This window comes from Microdochium trichocladiopsis (assembly GCF_020744255.1).
Source record: "Microdochium trichocladiopsis strain MPI-CAGE-CH-0230 chromosome Unknown B0I36scaffold_1, whole genome shotgun sequence".
Classification (NCBI taxonomy): domain Eukaryota; kingdom Fungi; phylum Ascomycota; class Sordariomycetes; order Xylariales; family Microdochiaceae; genus Microdochium; species Microdochium trichocladiopsis.
In genome coordinates this window covers 1,537,215-1,563,289 of record NW_025763544.1, presented here as the reverse complement: position 1 = coordinate 1,563,289, position 26,075 = coordinate 1,537,215, and the positions used below count along the sequence as shown (strand labels likewise).

The 26,075-nt window shown below is 57.2% G+C and overlaps 5 protein-coding genes across 5 annotated transcripts; 2 read left to right on the top strand and 3 right to left on the bottom strand.

The window, feature by feature from the left end:
• Positions 1-1,635: 1,635 nt before the first annotated feature.
• Positions 1,636-2,710, top strand: B0I36DRAFT_379130 (uncharacterized protein; the record flags this gene model as incomplete). The annotated part of the gene is made up of 2 exons (XM_046160753.1): positions 1,636-1,835; positions 2,034-2,710. The coding sequence occupies 2 exons, from the start codon at positions 1,636-1,638 to the stop codon at positions 2,338-2,340; spliced, it is 507 nt and encodes a 168-aa protein (XP_046018129.1). The 3' UTR covers positions 2,341-2,710.
• A 197-nt stretch (positions 2,711-2,907) lies between these two features.
• Positions 2,908-7,063, bottom strand: B0I36DRAFT_309866 (uncharacterized protein). The gene has a single exon (XM_046152190.1). The coding sequence runs from the start codon at positions 6,992-6,994 to the stop codon at positions 3,293-3,295; it is 3,702 nt and encodes a 1,233-aa protein (XP_046018128.1). The 5' UTR covers positions 6,995-7,063; the 3' UTR covers positions 2,908-3,292.
• A 10,353-nt stretch (positions 7,064-17,416) lies between these two features.
• On the top strand, positions 17,417-19,570 carry B0I36DRAFT_370914 (uncharacterized protein; the record flags this gene model as incomplete). Its single annotated transcript, XM_046159959.1, is given in 2 exon segments — positions 17,417-18,863; positions 18,873-19,570. Coding segments are annotated over 2 exon segments (2,145 nt in total).
• Positions 19,571-20,347: 777 nt separating this feature from the next.
• On the bottom strand, positions 20,348-21,502 carry B0I36DRAFT_343870 (uncharacterized protein; the record flags this gene model as incomplete). The annotated part of the gene is made up of 1 exon (XM_046156204.1): positions 20,348-21,502. One exon carries the CDS (start codon positions 21,500-21,502, stop codon positions 20,348-20,350), a length of 1,155 nt encoding a protein of 384 aa, XP_046018126.1.
• A 428-nt stretch (positions 21,503-21,930) lies between these two features.
• B0I36DRAFT_309860 (ankyrin repeat-containing domain protein) lies at positions 21,931-24,228 on the bottom strand. Its single transcript, XM_046152189.1, has one exon. The coding sequence runs from the start codon at positions 23,801-23,803 to the stop codon at positions 22,187-22,189; it is 1,617 nt and encodes a 538-aa protein (XP_046018125.1). The 5' UTR covers positions 23,804-24,228; the 3' UTR covers positions 21,931-22,186.
• Between the last annotated feature and the right edge of the window lie 1,847 nt (positions 24,229-26,075).

Genomic DNA, 26,075 nt, shown 5'->3' with positions numbered 1-26,075 from the left:
GTCGCCACGAAAGGAAGCGGATAGCTCTCTCTGATTAAGTCGGGCGATATGCAGTCTGCACTGTGTGATCTCAGGCGAATGCTGCGGTGTATACGTCAGGCTTGTCATAGACGTCGTCGATCATGAGCCTTACCCCTGAAAACGAGGCTGGGAGCATTCTTGCGCGACGATACCACACTGCCAGAAATGGCAGTAGCACGGCCCCTGATTGGCTACAGCCCTACGATTGTATATCGAGTGTCATCGAGGCAAAAGTTGCTGGGCACACTGGAAGATGCAAAATCCCGGCTCTGCTGAAAAGTACCCGAGCATACGTGTACGGCGTCGCCTTCCCTGCTTGACTGACCCTAGCTAGACTGGCACTTGGTTATCTCAGACATGATCGTCCGAACGGTTCACGATATAGGGCACCCTTGACTTTGCCTCCGCGGACGAAGCCCAAACAGGCAGCCATGTCTCAGTTTTCTCACGAAAGCGCGATGGGCTACACTACAGCATGGTCACTAGTCTGGCATCCTGGACTTTTATCCTGTCGTCGCCTCGGGATGATCGACTGCTGATATCACCCAGGACACCCGTACGTCCTGAGCCCATAGCAGAGATCGGAACTTTTGCGAGGGCGGCTCTTAGCCCTCACCACACCTCAACATCATGATACCCAACAGATGATCGGCAAATTCCTTTCAAAGGGATATGCTCGTGAACGACCATTTGCTGATGTGACCCCCACGGTCGCCACGCAGCACCAGGGAGGACACCGATGATCATGCGCAAGAACTGATACATTGTCGAGGGACTGGGAGACGCCTACTTGTGTTTAAATACGACAAACTTCTCGGATTTTCATATCTTCGATGAGTGGCTCTATTGTTCTTCAAAGAAATGAATTGTATTCTCACTAGCTCAGCGGCACAGAAGTGGCACACCGGCTCTTTTTGTGCGAGACCCGTTAGTGTCTCGGTTGCAAAATATGGCGTTGTGGCTTGATAACTGCCGTGAAACTGCCAAGGGATGCCCAGTATAACCTGATCACACACGCCACAGCCCACGGCAGATGCCAGTGGAGTTGGGTGCCCAAAAGGATACCACACCGTGCATATTCTTCTCGTATCTTATTCAAATGTCTGACATTCAGCCCAACACGGAACAGATGGGTGGTGCGCAAGCTTCGAACTGGCAGGACCGCGGATGTCATCCCCGGAGGTAAAGACCCTGTGGCGCTGTCGGACACATGAAGTCCCTGAGGCTTCACTATTTGAAAGCGACAGGGGGCCGCTCTATTGTGATATGCTCTCAGGACTCTCATCAAGGGCTTTTGCTTCGCACGAGAAATGCCGTATCCTATTCTACCAGTACCCGAGCCAGCGTGGCCGTGGCGCCTGGCGGGAGGCTCTCCCAGCTGCGAGCGACACAACTCACAGGACAGCACCAGCAGTGCCGATTCAACCTGGCCTCTGTGCCGATCCGACCAGTCCTTCCCTGACAGCGAGACTACGACACTGCAGGGAAGCCTGCATCAGCCGTCCACTACCACCCTGGCACCCTTGTTACCAACAAGGGCTAATCTCTCCAACCCTTCTGTACATGAGGCGTTGACCATACCACTCAGAGAGAGCCCATCAGGTGCGTGAAGAGATGTCCAGCCTTGGGATCGCTGGGTTGCTGGTCGGAGAGAGTTTCGCGACCACGTTCCTTCGTCATGACCAGATTTTAACAGTCCATCTCCGAGCAGTACAGAGTCTACCACGCAGTCCGCCCAAGCGGATACGAGAGAAGAGCAAATCCCGAAATGGATCGGTAGTCGTCGTGGTCATCAAGAGCCAAGCCAAGGAAGCGTAAGTTTTAACGCTTTCCCTTCCACACAGCAGGAGGGACTGCAACAATGCATTCGAGCCCCGGTTCTTCAACGCCCTCCTTATGCTGCCCTTTGGTGCCCTCCTCCTTCATTGCTCTACCAAAGTTTCGCATTGTCCGCGCGACACACAGTTCTTGAACGTGGGAAAGGAGATCTTCACTAACCGCGGCCATGAAAGTAAGCGTGACAGAAAACCGGCCATCTGTGCTGCAGCAGCAGCAGACAGCACCGCGCCTCGACTGGACTTTGGCCACGCCCACGCCCACGACGACGACGCCATCAAGGAAAACTTTGACGTCGAAGCCCAGCAGCTGAACAACACTCACACCACTACCAAAACTGCAAAGAACAAGAAGAAGCACTCGTCGTCGAAGCTCCGCATCAAGGAGCGTAGGGAGCTCTGGCTCATCACGATCCCCGCGATCGTCACGTCCGCGGGCACCGTGGTGATTGCCGTCATGAACGTCATGAACTTCAAGAAGTGAATCATTCACTCTCTCCCCCCCCCTTCACCTGGCCCTGCGACGAACTTTTTCATATCTCCTGTCCCTCTTCCTTCCTCTCATCAGCCCGCTCCCCTCTTCTTTTTCGCCCCCCTTTATGTACAGATAATAGATGGACACGGAGGAGGAAAAACAGCAGGGACAAAAACGAAGTCCGATCAAAACAAGGCGTAGAGTGTTCCCCCTCTCCCACGTACATCTAGCTGCAGCACAATAGCAGTGTGGTCTGAGAAGAGGGGGCACGCGGTGGTCAGTCACCATCGGTTTGCTAGCATCCACTTGTCATATAACGTTATAGATAGCCAGAAAAAGCAGCGTATACACGAACGAATGAGCTTCTATATCTCCCCCCCCCCTTCATTTTCCCTCAAACAGGGAAACAATCTCGTTGGCTGTGCCCTTTTCCCGTGTTTGTTAGCAGATCAGATCCCATGTATCTCCTTGCCAGGCACAACAACAGGCCAGCTGGTGTGTCATAATCGTATATGCTCACTCAATAACCAGTGCAAGCGGCACAAAGAGCAATCACATTGCAGATTAGTCATCTCATTGAAATCAAAAGTTTGGCGTTATTAGTTCTAAATATCTGTTCAGGTGTCTCTCGGTCTCGTATGTATATCCTAGGACAGCCGCCGTTATGTGCTGCCGGCCCCTCTGATGCGTGCACGCTGATGCTAATGACCTAGAAAACAGCCCCCGGTGCTATGTGTATACCCCCCCTATGCTCTCTTCGTCTATCTCCTCCTTCTCCTCTGTCTCTCGTCTGTACCCAAATCTACCGAATGCCCCCGTGTGTCTGTAAACAAGAAAACGCCACACGCAATGCTTCCCTAAATTTCAAGATGTGTTACCACAAGAAAAAAAAAACACCTTGTGTTTACAACCCCTCAGACAAAAGGACTGTCACCGCAGTGTGCGAGGATAGTGGTCAGAGCTACTGCAGTACGCCCTGACGCCACTGCTCTACCCGGTCCAGCGGCGGCGGTTGTCCAGGCATAGCCATTCCATACGGGTTCATCATGGGCTGAACAAAGCCCTGCGCACCGAATGCTGGGTTGTTGTAGCTCGGGGCAGCAAAGACTTGCTGGCTGTAGCTTGGCTGCATGTAACCCTGCATAGGGTTCATAGCGCCCTGCATAGGGTTCAAAGCGTTCATGAGATACGGGCTGCCAGTCTGTCGACTCGGCTCATTGAACTGGTTCAAGACCACGCTGGCACGGGGCTGGCCCAGCCCGCCGCCAGTGCCGTCGTTGAAGCGTCCCAACATGTAACCCCCGGGCGCCTGCAGGTTGGGTGTACTCAGATTTGTGGGAAGCTGGCTCCGGTAAGCCGCCAACTTCTGCTCTTGTTCTTGCTTGTAACGCATACCCTCTGCTTGTTTCATCTTCTCGACAGCGTGCCGGGGATCGTCGGCTACAACTCTTCTGCCGTATGCGCCAAGAACATCGGCCATGGAATGAGTCTTGGGCAGCTCGGCACGAGCAGGCTGAGGGTTCTCAGAGAGACCAAGCATGTCGCCTGTGCCCATCTCCCTTTCACGAGCTTCCTTCTCTGCCTGCAGGCGTCGGCGCCGCTGGCCCAAAGTCTCTTCCTCCTCTGTGGTGGCATTGGGTTTCTTGTCTTCGGTCTCTGGTTCTTCGCCCTTGAAGGCGCTAAGCAGCTCCGTTGTGAATGCGGCACTGACAGGCCGAGCCTCTGGAAGTGCCGAGTCTGACTTCTCTCGAGCTTGCAGCCGCAGCTTACGGGCTCCCAGAGTCTCTTCTTCGTTCTCATCCTCCTCAGGGGTACGTGTGGCAACGCGCGGACTATGTGGGTGCAACATGCCAGATGCATTCCGTTCATGTCCGAGCAATGCCATGCTTTGTGGTTGGCGGAGAGGCGCGGCGTTTGGACCGAGAAGACGGTTACGACGCTGACTCAGGGGCTCGTTTTCCTCCATCTCCCTCTTCTCCATCAGACCCATGGGCCGGTTGAGCTCTGCGACAGCCGCGGCGAGATTGCCCTGAGATTTTGTCGCCAACAGCAGCCCCAAAGGAAGATCTTCGTCGTCCGAGTCCGAGTCGTCGCCAGCTCTAGGGGCCTCCCAAGCAAGATTGATCTTCTTGCCCTTGCGTGCTTTCCGTTCAACCTCCGCAACGGCGTCCATCTCTAACAGCGTCGAGTGCATTCCATTAGGATAGGCTTGGGCAGCAACTCGTGTTCGCAGCTTCTGTTGCTGCTTTCGAATCTGCAGCTCAGCAAGAAGAGTAGTTGGTGGGCCGTGGTACTCCTCCTCCCCTTCGTCCCCTTCCTCGTCGTCATCATCATCTTCTTCTCCTTCTCTCTGGTCCTCGTCATCATCATCATCGTGGACCCGGTCGTCATCATCTTCACTTGAATGTCCGTGCCTCCCATGATCATCTCTACCATCAACAGATGCGGACAGTCGTGTCCGCCCAGGCTCATGGCCATCATCGCTTTTAAGAGATCCGTTTCGAAGACTTTCGGCCAATCGTGAGTGCCTGCTCAATGCACTTGGCTTACGCAGGTGCATCTGGGACCGACGGTTTGCAAGGCCGAGCGCGCTACCAGTGCTGAGGCGATTGATTGTTGACTTGCGCTTTTTCTCGGTTCCGTAAACCTCAGATCCTAGTGTGCCCGCGAATGCATGATCCGTGAATGCAGATACGGGAGCACCCGCCGAGGCATCCAGGATACTATCCAGGGTCGCGGTGGCAGATCCATCTTTGAGCTCAAGAGCGGTCGTCTCAGACGGAAGGTCAAAGAAGGCGCTGGCACGCAATTGAGGAGGCAACATATCCATTGTTGACATGCGGCTCTTACGCTTGTCTGGCCTCGGCATCAGAGACATCTGCGATTTTCGTGCCTCTTCATTGCCCGTAGGTGGATTCTCGCGCAGCATGGGCTGGAACTCTGTGACCTCGTCAAGAGGGGGAGATGTGGGTGGCAAATCAGCAAGGGCCCTGTCTGGATTTCCGTCCGTCGGAGCTGTGGTCGTGGCTTCGTGGTCCAGCATGGGGCCCATGAGTGGCTCGTTGTGGAACTCGGGAAGCCACGACATGCCAGATTGGCGATTCATCTCGGACATCTCGGTCAGTACCTGTGTTCGTCTCTTGTTCCGTACTTCAGCCTTGGGCTTCATGGACAGCCTTTGAGGCACGTTGAGCATCATAGGCACCCGCGCTGGATAGTAGAGCATGGTATTGCCAGTTTCGGGATCGAGGTATGACTTAGGCCGGGCCGTGGACATTGCATGCTGCGATCGTCGGGGATTATGGAGTGCAGACGATGCAACGTCTCTGTGTTCGTTCTGCATGTCATGAGGCATAAGAAAAGACACATGGCCTTGCTGGACCTGTTCGAAGGATGGCATGACTGGTTCATCGTCGTTCTCAGAGTCTGGGGATGCGTGGGTCCCATCAAAGTCTGCAAACGCCAGCTCCGCCTGCTCGAATGTCCCAACGGAACCAGCATAGTGTGATCGTGCGTCATCGTCGTCATGTGGCTCCTGCACAGGCTGGCGCTGTGAATCCGCAACGGCTTGGTCCCAGTAGTCCATCGCCGCCTGATCCTCGAATTGATGAGCGTCAGGCGTGCGATCGGCGGGATCCAGAGGTGGGATCCTCAGCGTGGAATCGTCTTCCATCGCCAGCTCGGGCAGGCGATCAGCGGCATCCATGGCTTCCTGGGTGAGGGTGGTTGGCTCCAACTCAGCAATGTTGGTCAGCAACGCGGGCTTGCTCATTGATCTGACGCTGTGCACTGAACCCTTGCCGGGGCCGTGGCGTGATATGGAGCTGCTCGCCTCTTCCATGTCGTCAAGGGTTCTGGTCTTGTATAGCCCGGTCGAGCCTGAGCGCAAACGCGAAGTCGTCGATCGCAAGGAGCTTGCTGGGGACAGGACATAGGCAGCTGGTGAGTAGCCGCCTTGCCTCGCTGCGTTGTTGATTTCGAGGATGGAGCTCGTGCCGGAAATCTGTCGAGAAAAGGTGTACGGTAGTTCGGAGCCTTCGTTGGCAGAAGCAACACTGGCGGCAAGGATGGACGAGCGTCTACTGTCGATACGCTTCTGCTCGTCGTGCAAGTCTCGGATCGCGTCTTCAATGGACGAGGTCATCGACAGCCTCTCAGCCGTGGCCTCGAGTTGCGCGATGCTGCTGGCCCGGGTGTTGGGCAGCGTAATGTCGGGCGCCGGGTGACGCAAGGACACGCTCTTGGTTGAGGCAGTCCGGAGAATTGGCTGTGGCTTGATGATGCCGGTCGGAAGTGACGACTCCAAAGGCAATTCTTGGAGTCTCTGCCTGATGAGGCTACTGGTTGTTGCGCTTCTTCCTCGAGCGGCTGCCGCTGCTGCAGTCGGGTCTTGTGTCGTCTCGATAGGGCGGCTGGTCGGGCTCTGTCGATCAGTTCGCAAGGATGGGGCGGCCGTCTCTGTGCTGTCGGCGGGTGGGCTGCAAGAGAGCTGGGCGGTGGCGGGACCTGAGCTGGCTACAGAGTTTGCAGCATGGTGAATGTGCGCTGCTGCAGAATGTGAGATTGTGCGAGACGGTGACTGAGACAAAGGAGTCTCAGTCGCGATGGGACTTTGGCGGCTTCCAGGGGCAACTGGCTCGTATTCCGGAGGGCCGCCACCCATGGAGGCGGTTGGTGCGCTGGCGCTCGCTGTGGCTCGTGCTTGGGGCTCGTGAAAACTGGTGGGTGCGCTGGGAATGGCGCTGGGGCTGGATGCGCCCCCGGACATGGCCCCGATGGCGTCGACGTGCACCAAGTCGCCGTCGTCGTCGTCACTGGTCATGGATAAGGGCGTCAACGTCTTTGCAGCCGGCAGCAGCGGCATGGGCGATGTCGAGGGCGCCGGCGAAAAGGCTGTCCTTTGCACTGCGGCATCCTTTGGGTGCTGGCTGGACTCATCGTCCTGCGCAACTGGGCAGTATGCGGAACTGCCAGGCGCCATGGCTGGCTCTGCGCTGAAAGGCGGGTCGAAACAGCGTTGTCAATGGGAGGTGGTCCAGCTGGGCTGGACTCGAAGAGTTGCCAGTCCTGGGAAAGGTATTGGGAAGGACAGCCCAAGCTGAAAAAGGCAGTCTTGTTGTTGTCTGTCCCGTGGCCAGGAACAACGGCAAGTCGACGAAGGAAAATGGGAAAAAGAAAAAGGACACGACAGGCGCTAGTTATCCAAAGCCAGATGTGCAAAGGCGTGTCTTGGTGTGTCTTGGTGAGAGGTGACAGAAAGTTATCCCCTGCTAAGCAGATAACAAATGGACCAGCGAGGGCGCCATGCAGGTTCAGAGTCCGGGGTCTTGGGCTGGCCAGACACTATGTAGACCACCGTAGACGAGGGCGACGGGGGAGCAGCACCTGGTCGGCACGATAACGGCAAGTGTGATGCTTGCTGCCCACGGTGTTATAGGTGTCGTGCAGAAAGGGAGAAGAGGAGAACGGAGCAGACGAGAGACGCGCAGGAGCATGGCATGCGGACGGATGATAATTATGGCGGACAGAGCAACCCAAGCAGCACCCAGGCCTTACCTTACGCAGTAGGTACGTACGTAAGTTTGCGCCGAGGACTGGAGCAAGTCATGGATGGCAGTGACGGGCGACAGTGGGGATTCTCAAAGTCGGAACAAGCAGTGGCAGCAGGGATGGGCCAGGGACCGACTGACTCGGCAAGGCCACTTGGTCGGGAGGTCATCTGTGGGCAATGTGGATGTCTGGGGCAGAACAGAGCAGAGCGTGTTCGAGGTTGTAAGCCGGCGGTCATGGTTGCAGGCGACAGAGGAGGCGTGCCTGAGAGTGGGTGGCACAAACAAACAGTCGTACCGTCCGTGGCTGTCGACTGCCGATGGCATCCAGCTCTGCCCTACATGCATCCAAAGCAGCCGCTTGGATCAGGCAGGTCGGGCCAGCACGGCAGGGACTGACAGCCACCACCCCAGGAACAATCTCGAGATTGTGCCTCCCTGGAGTCAATATGGTTCACATGCACGCACTGGCCCCAGGAATTCGTTGTCTGCAAACACGCATTCTCCCTCGGCCGGGCCTCACCCGCGATTGGTCGAGGCCACGCCGGGGACGGACCCTGCGTGTTTCCTGCCCATGGTACGTACCAAGTATGCCGCCATCCTCGTCCTCTTCCCTCTTCTGCGTCGAGCACCAGTCCAGAGGAGCGCCATGCCTTCCTTGCCGCTCCATCACAATGCTGCTCCATCCAATGCCTGGACGCTCCGTCTCCAGGCGGGCCCTGGCATGAGCCAAACAAGACAACAGCATGCAGTGCCAGGGTGTGCTTCATGGGTCCATCCATGGATGGTTGCGAAATTGCGTCGAGGTGCAACCACGGCGACGCATCATCACCATCCATCATCCAGCAAGGATCCGTCCGGCACCACCAGGTACCAGGGACCACCCGCGCTAGGTTCCAAGCTTTCTGCACGCAAACAATGGGAACACGTCCTCCGCCCGCCCACAGCCGTGCGACATGGTGTTGCGGCTTTTGGAGGCTTGGCCATCGGTACCACTTGCACCTCGGATCCCCGTGCCGGCCGGCAAGCCGCGTCCTCGTGTCGTCCATATGCATGAGGTCATCCTGCTCTAGTCATGGCCGAAACTCTGATGGGAAAACCTGCAGAGACATGGCGTGGGGTGCCAGGAACGCAAACGTGGGCTTGCCTGTCCTCCATTTTGATTAGCATTAAGCTCGAGGGCCAACCACCTCAATTGAGTTTGTTGCTCCTTGTCGCTGCAAAAGCGAAAGCCGCCCGTCGACATGGGCATGGGCCTCCTCCATCCACTGCCCGACGGCCTTTTCGATCCGGCCGATATAGGGCAGGGCTTATGACACGTTCGTGCTGGCCCGCCCGCAGTATCCCAGCCAGTCATTACGTCCTTGTTGGGCAATCCCTGTCGCCGGCTTCCAGATCGGTGATCCCAGCCCGTCGAGTGCGACACTGTCGTGGGATAGACTGCTTTGTTTTGACTCTCTTTGTGCTTTCCAAGTCCCCATCTGGTCATCTCTCGCATACCCAAGTCTTTTTCTTCACTTCTTCTCGCCAGATATTGCAGGCCCGGGGCCCAGATACCCCTGCCTCCTGAATCTGGGTGGATGTCGAGCACGCGACAGCAGCCAGGAACCGCCATAGATAGCAAAGCTGCCGAATGATTCCACTCTCTCTTCAGCTCCGGCCAGTGGGCTTTCTGTGGACGGCAACTGCAGCCATAGGCTTCCAATTCAGTTAGCTAGCTCACTTGCAACCAACCATTCCCAGCCACGACTGGCCCGCAGGTCGTCAGCCAGCGTCGTCCGAGCGCAGCCAGCAGGCCTATCTCTGGCGGCTCGCAGCTAATGTTTTTTCAGAGTTCCTTATCTTCCAGGGGAACGGTAAGCACTGAACCTACGCGATGGTCCGCTGTCGAGACAAGTTCTGCAAAGAGGCCAGCCAGCGTCCTCCTTATCTTCAAGGGGGGCCCGTCCGTCGTACATTGTGGTTTCTTGGCAACGGCCCCAAGGTGGCATTGGATGCACGCAACCTGCAGCCGGCTATCCTTGGCTCCAATGGCCTGCTGGGGTCTAGTCTGGAGAGAGAGGCTTAGACCCCAATCTTCCATTCTTCAATCTGACAGCTGACATGCCGTCTTGGCCCCTCAGCCTGGCCTAGATGCGTGGTCAGACAGTCGCGAGCCCAGCTTGCAACTTCTTCTTATCTTGGGATGATGCCGCTTGGGTCACTAGTTATTTCACGGTCCGTGGGGGGGAGCTGTTGCATGGGACCGTGCAGATCGCTGCCCGTGGGACAACACCCTTATCTGCACAACGGCCGGTTCCTATTATCTCGGCAAGGTCGATGACCTGCAGCTAGCTGGTTGACCCAAGACGCTGCGGCTGCGTCTCTCGGTCAGCAACTAACTTACCGGTCGGCAGAAACTGAAGGGTGAGATGTGAGATGCACTTTCTATATATCAGCTGCTGCTATAGTCAGCACTTGCGCAGCCCGACTTCGCCGCGCATGCAGAGAGTGTCCCTTCTGCACATTGGAAAACGCAGAGTCAGCGCTACTGAGTCAATTAACTCTGATGTTGCGCACTCGTCGGCTCCTGTCAATGTGTCATGCCATGCTGGCCTATGCAACGTGGGAGCTGGGCGGATAACTCTCGGTCAGGCGGCTGTTTCTCTCGCTGATGTTGTTGGCATCCCTCTTCAAAGTGCAAGTAGGACACTCCGTTGGGTTACGCGTCTGAACCCTAAGAATGGGACGACACCTGGGCGATCTGTATAGTCTCACGTTTTCCATGTGCATGTACTCATGTGGTGAATCATATCAGCTGTGTCTCGCTCGTAAAGCGTGTCTTGCGGTAGTTAATGTAGGGCATGTAAAATCGCCGTTACAAGCTTGAGCAGGCCCGATATTGCAGCCGAGCCCTCATGTTGTCTAGTTTTCCTGCGCCCAGTAGTCTTGTCGTGTGTTTTGCCTCTAGGTTGTACTTATACATCAGCAATGTTGAGTCGACAGAGACATGGGGGAAAGGTGAGCTCTCCTGTACAGATACGCCGCACAATAATCTCGCTCGTCGAGGCTGAGCCAAGTGACACTGCATAGGGCTTGTCCATATAAATTTGTATGCTCAACACCTCACTTTTGAGCACAGGGCTATTTAGGAATGGCTTTATCTCATGTTTCGCGTGGCCTCCTTTTTTCGAGATTGGAATCGGGGAATATTTACAGGTTGGACTGCTGAACACCGAGTCACGCTTACATGGCGCCCATACAAGGGGCACACCAGACGGGTTTCAAGCTTCACTTTGAAGAAATGCATTTTACATAAACGTCAACTTCCTTTTGCAGGGTGCGTGATCTCATCTGTTTCTATTCGGGCTCGCTGTGTATGAGCAACACCGTGGCTCGTGGATTTCACACGCCTAGCCGACTACGTGAGGATGGTGATGATGGTGATGATGATGATGACGATGATGATGATGATGATATGCTACTGTATCAAGCTCATACACACAAATACTCCCAGGATGAGACCCTCCCAGCACTAATTCTACAGATATGAGTCAATCATTGTATGATAAAGCCAACTGAGCGGGATACGAGATCACTCAGTTTCGACATCGCTGGCCACGAGATTGAGCACTTGGTAATCTTGCAAACATGCCACTGTTGTCATGATGACCTCAGCTGTGGCACAATTACGCGCTGTCTGTATGGGATTCAAACCTGATAGTTTTCATTTTCCGTCGAAATCCTCCGCTTGCTTTCAGGAGAAGATCTGAGAGGGTAGCCGCGTCCAACGGTATGCCAAGGAAGTAGACACTCGGGACTGACACTACGGTTTTAGAATCCGGAGGTTGTCGACATCTTGGCCGAATATGCCACACGTAACTCAAGGCGCCAGGATATGAGTTTACTCGAGAAATGGCTGTTACTAGAGCCAGTATATGCTCCGCGGAGGGGACCGAGTTGCACTGGACGTCTTTTGGCCCAGGGGGAGGACTGTCTCGTCCCTGGTCCTTGAGCAAACTGTCAAACTACCACTCACTTCACAATTGCATTAAATCCTGCTGGTTGCCAACCTTTGATTGATCCACTAACAAAGACTAGCACTCAAACAGTTGTTGAGGAAGCTGTTCTTGAGCAGTCACTCTACGAAAGACTAAATAACGTCCTATTTAGATTGATGCTGCCATCTTACTCTGCTGTCATGATTCATATATCCCTAGCAACCGAGTTTCTGTCGAAAGGAAGCCATCTATGGCTGCAGACGACGGGGATGGTGAGCCGGAATACTGTCCACGGGCGAAGAGGGATAAAAGGATAAAGTACCCACACGTCGACAAGCTTGTAAGTACTTCAAATGAGATCTAACAGAGCCATGATGAGGAACAGCCGAAGGGCAATGGGTATGACGAGCGAGGGTAACCACGATATGCAATCCGTTCCCTGTCTTCACAACCCGCGGGTCACGTTTTGACTAGGTACGGAGGATAGTCCACGTCGCCCTTCCTTGTGGTTGAGCAGTCTAACGACCTGAGTTGCGAGCTGTTCAGCACAATAAAAACCGCGGCTCACCATGTATCATCGGAATCGAGAAAGTCTACCCAAGCGGCAGCTGGAAAAAGAAAAGGCGACAGCCAGACGTGAGTTGCTGTTACGATCACTTGCATATTTCACAAAAGGAGCCACGACGCCCCAGTCTTCGTGATGTATGTCAAGCCGACCCCATCCGTAAGGATCCGACACATGTGAGTTTGCAGCACTGCTAGAAAAAAAAAAACTTTACATCTATGTCTCATTGGCGGAAGATGGGCAAGCCTTTCTCGAGACCCTGACAAGAACAACAGCAACCCACGGCCATCACCGACCGCTCTTCTCCCCCATCGGGAACAATATTCCTTTCTCTCGCCGGTTCCTTGGGCACCAATCAACAGCTGGGTGGAGACAAGAAGGGCAATGCTCCCTAGGTAGCTTAGGCAGCTTCCTCAATGAGAACAAGAAAACACCACCCATGAAACCTGTCAGGCACAAACGTGGCGTGGCGTCCTCTTCGGCCCACCCCTTCCCCTAAGCCAGCCAGCTGGGATCACGGTGATCACCAGATCAGAAGAAAATCCGGGGAAGGTACCTCCCCCCGGTCTATTCCCAGGGGGATGACCCATGCCATGCCACGCGGGATGCGTGCCGAGAGGAGGAATTGGGGGGCCGTATCCGCAAGGTGTAGAGCCAGGGGAGGGGAGGCGGGTAGAAGCGGTGACCGCCGAGGAGACAGGATGGGTCAGGCAGCGGGGGGCGAGCTTGTACAGGTTTAGGGGCCAGGGACGAAACAAAGTCTAGATATAGACATGTTGGGGAGGTGAGGGAATTCATCTTCCGCACTACAGAACTTTTTTGCGGTTGGTTAACTCTTGGGCTGTTGTTTACATCTGTGTGTATCGAGACGTACGCTGGCCCTTGCATCAAGCTTTGAACTGCGAGTTTGTGGTTGTGTATTGACCAGAAACCCATGGTCCATGCCGCTGCCTTAGGCTTGGGAAAACATTCAGACGATTAATAAGACGTAAAAGGTCTCTGTAAGCAGAGAGCAGACCAAAATGTTTCTTTCACGATTGACTTGCACATTGCGCCGATCTGCCATGCACATATCAAGCTGGCGAGCATGCCCAGGAACCAACTGCAGCTTCGTGACTGAATATTCAGTGGCTGATACTAGGACTCTTGACCGGGCTGTCAGTTTTCCTTCATCCGGGACATGATAAGACTTTGCGAACCCACCACCCTGCTGGTAGGTATTTTGCAACGCGCGTCGCAGCAAGCCAAGTCAATGACACGAGCGAGCGCGAGCACACCTTGCAGCAGCAGCAGCCAGTTGGGATAGTGCAGTGTAGTGTACGTAGTCAGCCCATGACGAAGGAGCCCGCCTTGTATCCACGTCTTTGCATGCAAACCTGCGTGTTTTACCGGGGTTAAAGTGGACTGTAAGTGGTTCCTGGCTGGGCCTGTGTGAGGTGGATAAGCGGTCAAGACTTGGGAATGGAGGCCAGCAGCAAATCCTGGTTGGCTGTGGATGATGCGCTATCAAGGACCGGCTCTTCTGACCAAGAGCTAGATACTGGGTGTCTTTGGTCCTGACATGCGTTTTCGATATGGCGGGGAAAAAAGGGACGTGGGCTGACTTTTGAGATTTTTTCGTCGTGGAGAGAGTTGTCTAGGAATCAGAGTTTCAGAGCTCATGCAAGAGCAAAATGAAAATAAGCATTATCGCCTCATGTTTTGTCCCCTAAATGCCGGCCCTGAGCAAAAAATCGAACTAGACCCCAGGATCCAAGACACTAGAAACACCGCAAAGGTTGCTGAAGCCGGCGTCTGTTGGTTGGCCTGTGGGGGTCGGCCAGGGACTGGATTGATGCAGCCCACGGGTGGTTGAGAGACAAATTCCAGAACCCACGCATCTAGAACAGCAACACAAGCCAGAACAGATGCGGCGACCGGGGCGAGTGGGGGGTTGTGGTGCAAAACACGGGGAGGGCACGGAGAGCTGCCGCGGCGAAGGTTTTGTTGTCCGCGGGCGTGCAGCGTCCTGGGAAGTGGTGCCGCCTATCGGCGCTGGCGGCGCCACCTCCACGGGGGGCGCTGCCTCAGCGCATTCAGGGGGAGATACGGTTACTACCTTAGGTACGGAAGCCCACCTGTGGACATAACGTAAGTGTAAGTACGCGTACCTAAGTTGACAGTGGCAGGCCAGTCGGGAGGACCCGGATTGCGGCGGCACACCAGTGTAGCATTTACACACCACCAGCATTGACGGAACTTGACCGGGCAGAGGGCGGACCATTCCTCGCTGGAAAGGCACGCTTGCAGAGCGGGATGCGAATTGATTGCAACCCCAGGTTTTCACGTCTCGCAGGCAGAGGGGCTGCCGATAAGCGGCATTTCCTGAAGCGGCAGCTCGATGCAGAGTTTCTGGAGAAAAGAGGGAAAAGAAAAAGGAGTGAGGCGACGGGTACTGCCGCAGAACTTTGGAGGCGTGTGCGATTGCCAACAGCCATCGAAAGTCTAACGGCGCGCGACGCTTGCTGATAAGTCGCCCTTTATTTAATCCAGGCATGAGGAAAGCAAAACACAACCGGGCATGTGCTGAGGCTCGAATAAGCAAGTGCAGGCTGTGATGGACTTGCAGTAAGTGCTTGGCCAGGATATCCTGTGGAATGAATGTCTGAGCATAACAACGATGAGCTGGGATCATGGTTGTTGCATTGCGGCACAGCTGGTTGGCCAAGAGAGGAGGACACGCGACCCAGCCGGCAGATGATGTCACTGACTGCCATTGTCCACGACCCAGAGGTTCTCGACCAACCCAGCACTCGAAATCTGGTGGTTGTGGAATGCAAATGTATCCAGCAAGCGATGAAAGCGTCGCCTGTGCTGGGCTTTTGGCGTCTCGTGACTGCCAGCGTGCGTACCTAGGCGACACATCGCCTCCTTATTATGTAAGTCTAGACAAGTCGGAATGCAGTCCGGAGCCGGCCTCGTGGGTCTCCCCACCACGAACGAACAATGGAAGACTCGTAGCGTCCTCCGCCCCCTTTGCTGGTGTCCCTGACTTGACCTGGGACCTGGGGAATCTGGAACAAGAGTACAGTACGTAACCTCTGGTCGGATGACGAGTCAGGGGCCATGGCAACCGGATCGTGATGCAGTTTTGGCCATCTGATTCGTTTTCCACGGCCGCTTCTCCCCGCTCGCTTGCCAGGCACACACGAATTCACGATACCCGTACCGAGCTCGACCCCTGCCTGGCAGCCCGTCCTGCATGCACTTGGCAGCCCTCCGGGCCAGCGCAAGGTTTGGCACTTGCAGCTAGCTGCAGGACGGCGGTGAAGACCATATCTATCGCATGGCCAGGTCACCGCTCCAAAAGCATTTCAGTAAAAAAAAGGTAGGTGCCTCGAGACAGCTAACGGTACATCAAAGATTGTCCACACTCAGCACCCATGCGGCAAGACACGAAGGCATGGCACGAACCAAGCATTTCTGAGGCCCCAGGATGTGGACAACGTGGCAGTCGCCCGGCATGCCACTGCGGTCATGTGCTCGTATTTTGCGGGCGTTGGGGGGGGGGGGGGGTTTGGGGGGGGTTGCCGCATTACGTACAACTCCATCAATAGAAGGCTGGCTGAGAGAGTGGCCGGCCCACTGCTGGGAAACCTTTGGGGGGCGCGTTCATAATCTCACGAACCCGACCGTGCAGTCCCAGAGCTGGCGGCGACGGGAGGCGCAGGTGTTGCTGAACTGGGGGATGTCGACGGAGGGCAATCAGCCTGCGACCCAGAGGGCTGGCTGGCTGAGTGAGCTGAGCTGAGCTGCTGAGATTGAGCCAGCCCTGGAGGTGGAGCGCGCCACCATGGATGACCAGCCAGGCCACCACTGCGAATGCCTTCCTTCGCTGCCCGCCAGGCATGTGCTCTGGTCTGGCATGCCCGGTCGAGCTCGCTCCCTGGCCAGATCGAGGAGGGCTCCGGTCTCGCACCCCCCGCCTTGCCCTGTCCGCTTTGGGGGGTTTCTGCTGCAGCCTTTGAGAGCGGCCTGTCTCGGAACCATGCATTGAGCTGCGTGCTCTCTCTGTCTCTGGACGGCCTGGGCCAGAGGACATCGTCGACATGTGGTTTTCGTGCAGCCAGGCCAATCGTGGACAGGCAGGCCCAGCCAGATTGGGAGAGACGCGGTGGTGCTCCACCACGCCCACTTTGTCAATGCCCGCAGTCCCCACACACGCACCCGCTCGCCCAGCGACTTGCGTCTGGTCTCGACGATCCGACCGCCGCCGCCAAAGCATCGAGGCGGGGCCGCCTTCTCCATAATAACCTGGAATAGTTATCGCTCCTGGGCCTGACCTGGCTCTCCAGGCCTGCCTCTCCTCCTGAGGTCCTTATCCCACGCTTGCCGCATCGCGTCACCGGCTCACTGGCTCGTTCTCTAATTACTGCTCCTGCTGCCCGTGTCGCCTTCTCACATCTCATCCTTCTTCGCCCCTTGTTTTTTTTTTTCTGCTGTTGCTGTTACTGGTACTGCGACTGTCCACACACATCAGCACATCCTCGCTCGACCTTTCTGCCTGCTTCAATTGCGCTTGCCCCCGGCTCCTCGTTGTTGCTTCCGGTTCTTTCCCGTGACGTCAAGCCTTATCGGCCCCGGGCTTATACTCTTGCACCTGCCTCACACAACACATTCTCGCTGCTACTTTGCTACACTGGCACCCCTCATGGTTCCCCGTTGAGCTTCACTCCACCATAAACCCAGACTCCTCGCCCGAGGGTCATTGAGGTTGCCGAGCCTCCACGTGCTGCGTGATGGCTTCTCCCGCGGAACAGCCCGTGGCCAAGCCCAAGCGCCGCTTCGCCCCCCAGCTCGTCGAAGAGACGGTCAAATCGTCCTCGGCCACGAAGAGGAAACAGCAAGAGTCCCAGCAGCATCAGCAGAACAGCGACTCGAAACACACAACCGACTCGATGGACACCACAAAGACGATGCGGGACGCCTCCACGCAGGTGACCGACACAGAGATGCCCACCGCCCACCCGCCGACGACTTCCCCGAAGCCGACAAAACCTGCACGGCGGTTCGCTCCCGTCCCGATTGAGACAACCTTCGACTCGTACAGAGTCGGCCGAAACCCTCACGGCCCAACGGCGGAGCTCACCCCTGACCCCTCGCCGACAACCCCGCAGCCGCCCGGCATCGCGTTCGGCGTCGACCACAGTGCTTCCCAGAACACTCCCGAGGAGCCAAAGCCAAAGCCCAAACGCCGCTTCGCTCCCCAGCTCATCGAGACCTCGCGGCGGACCAAAAAGGCAGGTCAGGAAGGCCCGGCAACAAAACACACAGACAAGACCGACATCACCCCGGGCACAAACCACATTTATGTGCAGAAGCCCAAGCGGGCGCCCTCGACTTCCGCGCGGCCAAGTACTAGCAGCAATGGCGGCAACAATGCATCCTCCACCAAGGGCGACGAAGATGTGTCCATGTCACCTCGCTTCCTGCCCCCGCGGCGCCAGCAATCGATGAAGCCACACCCCAACACCCGTCGGGGTACCAGGAATATCTCATTCCACCCGGGACTCGAGACAATCGCCTCATCCGAATCGGGAAGCTCCTCGGACGAGAACGAGAACGAGAACGATGATGTCCCGATATCATCGGTTCCAGCACTTACAATTGGCCCTCCGGCACACCCGCCTTTGCGCAAGAAGGATATCCCCCGGATCACCAAGGATGACCCCCGGACGAGGAGAGAGTCGTGTGACGAGGAGTTCTCTGTCTACCTACTGGCGGTGGCCGCCCAAGAAGCCCACCGCCAACGGGAGCTGGAGGAGGTTATGTCTGCGTTTCCCAATGGGCTTCCCATGTCAGGTGTGGAGCACTTTTTCGCGAGGGAGAATTCGGACGAGCTTCTGGAGCTGCCGGAGCCGCCTCAGCGTCATGGCGTGTCACAGCTGCTTATGCGGCGCAAGTCGACTGATCCCGGTTGGGCCGTCCGCGAGATGCGTGCGCATGCCGAGCAGCTGGCCAAGACGCGAGCCACCCGTCCCCAGGCCTCTACTGATTCTCTCATGGACTTGCCAGACATGGCCCCGGCACCAGAAGATCCCCTCTGGACGGCCATCACTCCTTCAGCAGACTCAGAAAACAAGCAGATGGCGTGGTCCAACAGCCCAGCGCTCGCGGCGGTGTCACCCGCCGCAAAAGCACGGCAGAACTCGCGATCGCCGGTGCCGCTGAAACCATATTCTGTCGCTCCTCCGGCACAGACACCGCCAACCGGGTTGAAGGTTAGCCCTTTCATGAGGTTTCCGGCTCTGCCGACCGAGGGAGACGAAGAGAGTGCAGAGATGCGAAGAATGCGGCAGGCCGCATCTCCGCCAATGCTCGGCACAGACCTCAAGTTTCGTCGCTGTCCGAGTCCGAAGCAAACACGGATCGAGTCTGACCATCCCTGGGACCCCCTGGGTAAAACAGAGGGCAAACAGCGAGATGTGAGCGAGGAATCGGGCTTGTGGCGTGGCTATTGCTCGACGAAGGCGAACGAGACCTGCACTCCCAATGATTTCCATCCTGCTCCGTTGCTGGCTACGCCTGGCGAGACGGGTACTCCTGTCGACCTCTTTGCCAGCTCCTTTGGCGCCCACATGAATGGTCAAGCGCCACCGACGCCCTCATCGCCCACGCGGACGGCTCAAACGAAAGGCATGCAGCTGCTGCCCAGCCTTGATGAGCGGCTGAAGAGGGAGAAGGTCAGGAAAGAGTTTGAGGAGCGCATCATGGCCGAGTTTGATGAGGCCTTTGTTACGCAGGTATACAACTACATTAGTCTGGGGTACCCCGCCACAGCACGGGACTACGACGAGGAGCTGAGCAAGATCAGCGGCATCAGCATGGAGGAGCTTCGAAAGAATGACCACGTCGAGATTGGCAAGGGGTTTATGCTTGACATCAGGATCGGCGCGAAGCGACAGGAGACTGTGGGCAGCCCCGATAGCGACGAGACCATGGTTTCACCAGAGGAGGATGAGGCTCGCACCGCAGATAAGCCACCGCGGTGGAGAGCACTCAAACTCTATATTCGGGAATGGGCGAGACAGCACCCAAGTCTCGGGGACGACGAGAACCCGCTTGCCTGGGGCGTGAGAGCTCGCAGAGGCAGCTGGGCGATCTGATACGTCCATGATACGTTGCGGCACAGCCGGTGCCGGCATTGAGGGAGGGGGGAGGGGGGGTTGCATTGCTACATGCTATCGCACATGACATCATGAAGAGCTCGACAGACTTGCTCACGATGAGCTTGGAATTGAAGATACACTACACGAGCATGCGGACAGGTCCCAAGCTCGTTTTGGCAGCGTTGCATAATTGCTTCGCACGACTTCTGCATTTTTTGTTTTGCCTAGTTCTCGTCATTGTTGTTTGTCATCATTGTTTCTTGCATGGTCGGTACAGAAGCGGGCGTTTTGCGTATGGTTTGGCGGTTGCCAATGCTGTCTTTTCAGCAATGTGCCATGGCTTTCCCGTGTTCGTTTATTGTTTGCTTCAATGGTGATCGGGAACGGCACGGCACAACATCAGTCATCGGGGGTGACTGGGTCGGAAGAATCATACACGATTGCATATTTCAGAGCATACACTATCTCACCAGAGTCAATAGAAAGACTTTATATGTGCTCACCAGGGAGGTTGGTTTTCGTCTTTGTGCCTTTATGCGTGACTGGGATGCTTTTGTCCCAACAAGGAGCTCTGCACCGTTCGGCTTGGCAGGCGGACGGTATTCACGCTATACACACTCGGCACCCTGATGCCAGGGTCTATATAAAGCAGTCAGAAACAGGCAATCGCAAACATCGTTTTCAATGCCTTTCCGAGTCCAAACTCAAAGATTCTACTGAGTGTGGGAGGGGTATCTCAAGGTCAAACATAGGTTCAGCTAACCCCCCTATGCGCTACCGCGTGCCTTGCGCCCAGGTCTCGCCGACGACGCGCCAGTACCGGTCCGGGTCGTGGCGCATGTGCGCGACGTGGCCGCTGCCGTGGAACATTTCAAGCCGGCAGGGGATCTTGACCCTCCCGCCGCCGGGGTGGTGGCTATTCTTCTTCCCCCGGGTACCGACGCCGCCGCCGCTGCCGGTGACCGCGTCTGCGGCGTGCTTCTCGCAGTCGCGGTAGTCAATCAGGTCGTCCTCCTTGCTGTATATGTAGGTCCGGAGGGTCTGTCTGCCAATCATGCCCCCTCTGCTGCCTGCTACTGCTTCCCCGGCGGCGCCCTCCTGCTCCCCGGCGGCATCAGCATCAGCATCATCAGTGCTGCTGCTGCTGATGCTTGGGCCAGAGTCGTTGAGCACGATGAAGTTGCGCGACAGCGGGTCGAGCTCCGCCAGGCCCAGCGGGGCGAGCAAAGCCTTGAGCACGAACCGGACGTGGAACCAGACCCCCAAGCAAAATGCCGCGAGGACCGGAGTGAAGATGGCGCGCAGGATGGCCTGCTTGGGCAGCAGGGAGATGGAGAAGGCGCGGTACGTGCTCGCCAGCGTGGGCAGGCCCGGGGCGGAGTCGTAGATGGCGACTGATGCCGGGAATGGCATTGGTGGCGACTGCTGCTGCTTGTGCCAGTGGAGGTAGATGTTCTGCATTGTCGTGGCGCCGCCGTTGGAGAAGAGGTGGATGAGCAGTTGCGGCTTGTGTTTCTTGTCGTCGTCGTCGTCGTCGTCGCCGCCGTCGTCGCCATCACGGGCACTTCCACTTCCACTACCAGTGCCGGTGTGGAGCTCCCCCGAGGCCACCATGGACTGGAGATATGCCACGGCCGGGCCGACGGCTCTGCGTCCCGCGGCGGAGAACCAGAGCTGTGCCGGGTCGAACTTTACGACGAGGATGCTGGCGGAGGGGTACAGGGCCGCGTAGCGGGCCGTGTACTTTGCGATGTGCAGGTCGCGGGCGCCCATCCAGGACGCCAGGAGGATGACCTTTGGAGGAGGAGGAGGGATGGGAATGGGTGCGTTCGCGGGTGACGGTGCTGCTGCTGCTGCTGAGGATGAGTGCTCGTGCAGCCAGACTTGCGGGGAGAGCCTGGTCATGGCGGCAAAGGGGCTGGACGCCATGGTGCTGCTGGCTGTCCTCGCAGCCCTGGCAATCCTACCTGCCTGGAACAGTGACTGTGGACTGAGGTCGGGGGGAAGAGGTGTAGGATGTAAGATGCCGGCAGGGCACCCAGGTATGCGTACGTATATAAAGAGGAGGTCGGCAGGACGGCCCAAAGAGGGGCCGGTGCCCCGGGAGGACCCTGGCCCGGACCGCCGACCGAGAGCGGAGGAGCCGACTAAATTTAGGAGGGACAAGGGGGCGGGCGGTGCCGCAGCGGTGGGTTTAATGTGCCGAATCGGGAAAGATCCCCCCGACACCAGCGACACACAACCACGGACTGCGCATACCTACTTAGTGCGCATACATAAAGCTGTCTTCGACAGACTGCAAGCGGCGAGAATGTCTCCGAGCACGAGATCCAATATTTCTACATCCATCAGAATCCGTGACTGTATGTCTATTCTCTGGGCAACAGGGATGGAGCGGAACTGCCACTGGTACAAATCAGTCACAATGAACAAAAGCTCAGACAATAAACTTGTATTGTGTAGTGATGAAAAGGAGGAGCTGGTGATACGCCCTGCCAGCCTCCGTTTCACCCATCGTGACATTCTAAGGGTATATGTACGCAGTGTTGTAAGCACGCAGTCCTCATGCTGATCGCCCACCAGAGCGCTCAACTTCTTCACTGACAGCATTGACTACCTGGCGGAACCAGCCTCGGCAGAGACGCGCAACAGATGCTCCGCCAGGCTAGAAGAGCCCGCCAGCGACAGCGGCGTCTGCCCACGGTCGTCCGGGGCGCGGGGGTCGGCACCTGCCAGCACCAACATCCGCATCAGCTCCAGCGACGCCGGTAGCGGCTCGTCACGGTACACCATAGCCTTCTCGACCGCCCACGCGAGCGGCGTCGGCCCGTTCCCTTGTTGCCCAGATCCCCTGTCGACGCGCGCCCCGTGGGCGAGGAGCAGCTTGGCCTTCTCGACAGCCGCGTCGTTGGGATAAGTGTCGCGCAGGAGCAGCATGAGCGGCGTCATGCCGTTGTGGTCCTGCGGGTCGACGTCGGCGCCGGCCTGCTCGAGCAGGTACCGTGCAGTGTCGGAGTGGTCGGCGAGTACGGCATGCGTCAGCGCGGTCCGGCCTTGGTCGTCGACGTTGTCCACCCGGGCCCGGCCTTTTTCCACCAGCAGCCGGACCACCTCCGTTGCGCTCCGCTGGGCCGCAGCCATGAGCGGTGTCTCGCCGGCCATGTCGTCGTGCCTTGCCTCGACATCGGCCCCGTACTCCAGCAGCAGCTCGACCATATCCGCCCGCGCGCCGGCGGCGGCCGCCGCCAGCCCCGTCCGTCCCCTCGACTCTCTGCTGTCGACCGGTGCGCCGTGCTCGAGCAGCACACGAGCACTCGCCACCGTCCCACACCCCGCCGCCAGCCTCAGCGCCTTCGACCCGCCTGTGTCCCGACTGGCTACATCCGCCCCGTGCTTGAGCAGCACCTCAATCATCCGCACCTTCTCAACGCGGGCCGTCACCGCCACGGCCAGCGCCGACACGTTCCCGTAGCCGCCCATCTGCTCGTTCACCAGCTCGCCAAACCCCCCGCCGCCCTCGTCCTCATCGCTCAGCATCCACTCGACCAGCTCCGGGCTCTGATCCTCCACCGCCACGCACAGCACGCTGTGCCCGTCCGCGTTCCTCGCTTTTCTGTTCGCCCCGCGCTCCAGCAGCGCCTTGATCACGTCCACATGCCCGTACCGCACGGCCTTGAACAGCGGCGTCCGCCTGTGGGTATCTATCGCCTCGAGATCCGCCCCTCCCCGGTCGACCAGCGCGCACACCGCGTCCGCATGCCCGTACAGCGCCGCGCAGCCCAGCGGGGTGACGCACTGCCGCGTCGTCTCCTCCCGGATCTTGTCCCGGAACGCGTCGGCCCGCCGTAGCGCCCGGGGTGGGAGGAACCGGCACTGGTCGACGACTGCCTCTACCGCTCTTGTCGGGTCTGGCGGTAGCTCTCGCCGGCTGCCGCCTCCGCTGCTGCTGGTCCCTCCCGCTGTGGTCTGGCCGGCATGGCTCAGCGCGAGGTTGATGATGTCCAGGTCCCCGACGATGGCCCCGTACCGGAGCGCCGAGGCGTATCCGTGCCGTGCGTTGTGGGCGAAGAGCGTGCCGACGAGCTGGCTGCGTAGGGTCTTGCAGGTCCGCGTGAGGCAGCTGAGGGATGCCTGGCCGTCGTCGTCGTCGCCTTTCCCGTTCTTGGCGGCCAGGAGGTGGGACGCTATGGCGAGGAGGAGTTCCGTGGGCAGGGCAAGCAGGAATGCCATTTTCTCTCTCTCTGTTTCCCCAGGGAGGTCCAGTAAAGAAAGATGTTGGGGGACTTTGCTGTTGTGGGGTTCCCCGTGGTGGTTGTACTACGGTTCCAACCTGCACGGGTCTTTTGCCTGGCCTTGGTTAAAGTTGAAGATTGGGAGCGTGCTTGTGTACTCTGGACTACTTGTCCCTGTTGCTGCTGTTGGCCGCCGCACGAGACTCTGAGAAGCCGAAAGTGCCGGGTTTCACGCAAGCTTGCAGTCCGATATTGTTGTCGCAGACGAATGTCAACAGAACCTCAGCTTGCGGACATGTGATCCTTTTGGCTGCTGCACGAACCGGGCGGGCATTTGTGTTGTGTTGAGTTTGTGTTGGCCCCGAGCTGGTTTTGTAGACTTCAGTCTCAGGCCAAGGTAGTGTGCAAAGGTCTTGTGTTATCTGCCAACAACAACAACAACAACCAACAGCCGCTGCTGCCTTGCGTGCATATCAGGTTGACAACTTGCAAGCCGCGCCTGCCTGTAGTTAACCCCTGAGGTGGGCCCCCCTCCGCCGAAGCGAGCGCCCGCCCGGTTCCACTCTTTGATTGCTCCCAGAGCTCACCAGCGTACACTAAAGCACGCGCTGGAGGATTCCCAGACACAGTCAGCGTGAAGAGCTCTGAGCTCGTCGTGGTCCAAGACACACGTCTAGGTACTTGTAAACTCATACTTACCATTTACCTGAGCCGCCCGAAGCCAATGCACCCTCCCTCCTTGAGGACAGCCTTAATCCAGACATGATCAAACGGCTTCACCTCCCCCACCGTGTTGTTTCAATGTAGGAGAAAGTCCGAGCTGAGTCCCAGTCACCTTTCTCGTTCCTGGGGGCCAGGATATGGGACGCTATGGCGAGGAGGAGTTCCATGGAGATGCCAAACAGGACTGCCATTTCGATCTCTGGGGTCGCCGCGAGGTGGTGGTGGTAGTCTGCGGGAAAAGGGAGGAGCGCGCCTAAGCGGAAGCGTATGCGGACGCTAACGTGGTGACTACCGCGGCGGGTCCTTGCGCTGGCGCAAGCATATGTTAGCGTCCTCATACATCTGCCAGGGAGCCATGAATAAGCCGTGTGCGGAATAACCATAAACCCACCATACATGTTGATAATGTCACTTTGATGAACTAGATTTACATCCATGTCTATGTCGCCCATCAACTGTAGAATCTGGCCCCCCTTTAGTGCTCTAAGCATGAGACGTGCGTGTCAACGCTTGATTGGGCGCTGGTTTAAGTCCTAGGTTACAGTCATACATGTTGGTTGCCCAAAACTTGCCCATGCGTGAAAGACCTCCCACACACTCGATAGGAAGCGTTCCATGGGTTTCGAATGGATTCCATCCACCGAACTCGTTGCTGCCTTATTGTGTGACACGTGATTTGGGCATCTTTTGTGGCTGTGGTCAGGATATCATTATGAACCAACGCTTGTCCCGCCCCAGGGAATCCGTCCTTCCTTTCTTCACTCCCTACATACCACTACAACCTAGGCCTAGGTTAGAACTGGAAGGTCCTGAAGGAGTGGGCTTCCACAGGTGGAAGCAGAGAGAGTGTGTGAGGAAGAGCGGGAGAGGGACCGGGGGGAAAAAAGAGAGAAAGGGGGTGAAAGGCACTGTTAACCTGAGGAGCGATGGAATACCTGGAGCAACCGCCTGTTTGTCCTAGCTGTGGACGTGAGATGCGGCACAAGGTTAACAAAGGTCCAGAGGCCTGGGGCATGGGACGCTCCACCCATACGTGCAAGCGATGCAGCCGGGTGGCATCAAGCAATACAATCCACTTTGCAATTGCGGTTTCTGGTGCCGACGCATCATCAAAGGCAACGTGGGGAGAGCCGGGCGAACGACTTGGCAATGCGCCATGCGTCGGAGTCAGTACCAGGAGGAAGTCGGATTGACTTCGAGCTGTGATCTGTTGGCACAGATCCGAAACGAGGAGGTCCTGGAGATCTGGCCAAGTTTCTGCGATGAACTCAATTTCAAGGACGATCAGGAGGTGGCAGTTCTAGGGGGGAATAGGGCAGTTGTGGAGGGGAGTACAGGCGTAGTGGGAGATAAGGTAGAGAATGCATGACCCGATCGCACCTTTGGGAGACACTTGATGTGACAGCACGAAAGAACGATGAAACAGAGGGCATAAAAGCCTGCGAATTCGTGGAAGGTAGAGCAATCGTGGGCGGAAGGGTGGGTCGATGAACAGTCCTGCAGAAGGCACGCGTATGCTACCTTACGGCAAGTAGCGTAAGTGAATG

Coding starts and splice junctions, on each gene's coding strand:
- B0I36DRAFT_309866 (XM_046152190.1), bottom strand. CDS start 6,994: ATGGGTGGCGGCCCTCCGGAATACGAGCCAGTTGCCCCTGGAAGCCGC.
- B0I36DRAFT_309860 (XM_046152189.1), bottom strand. CDS start 23,803: ATGGCATTCCTGCTTGCCCTGCCCACGGAACTCCTCCTCGCCATAGCG.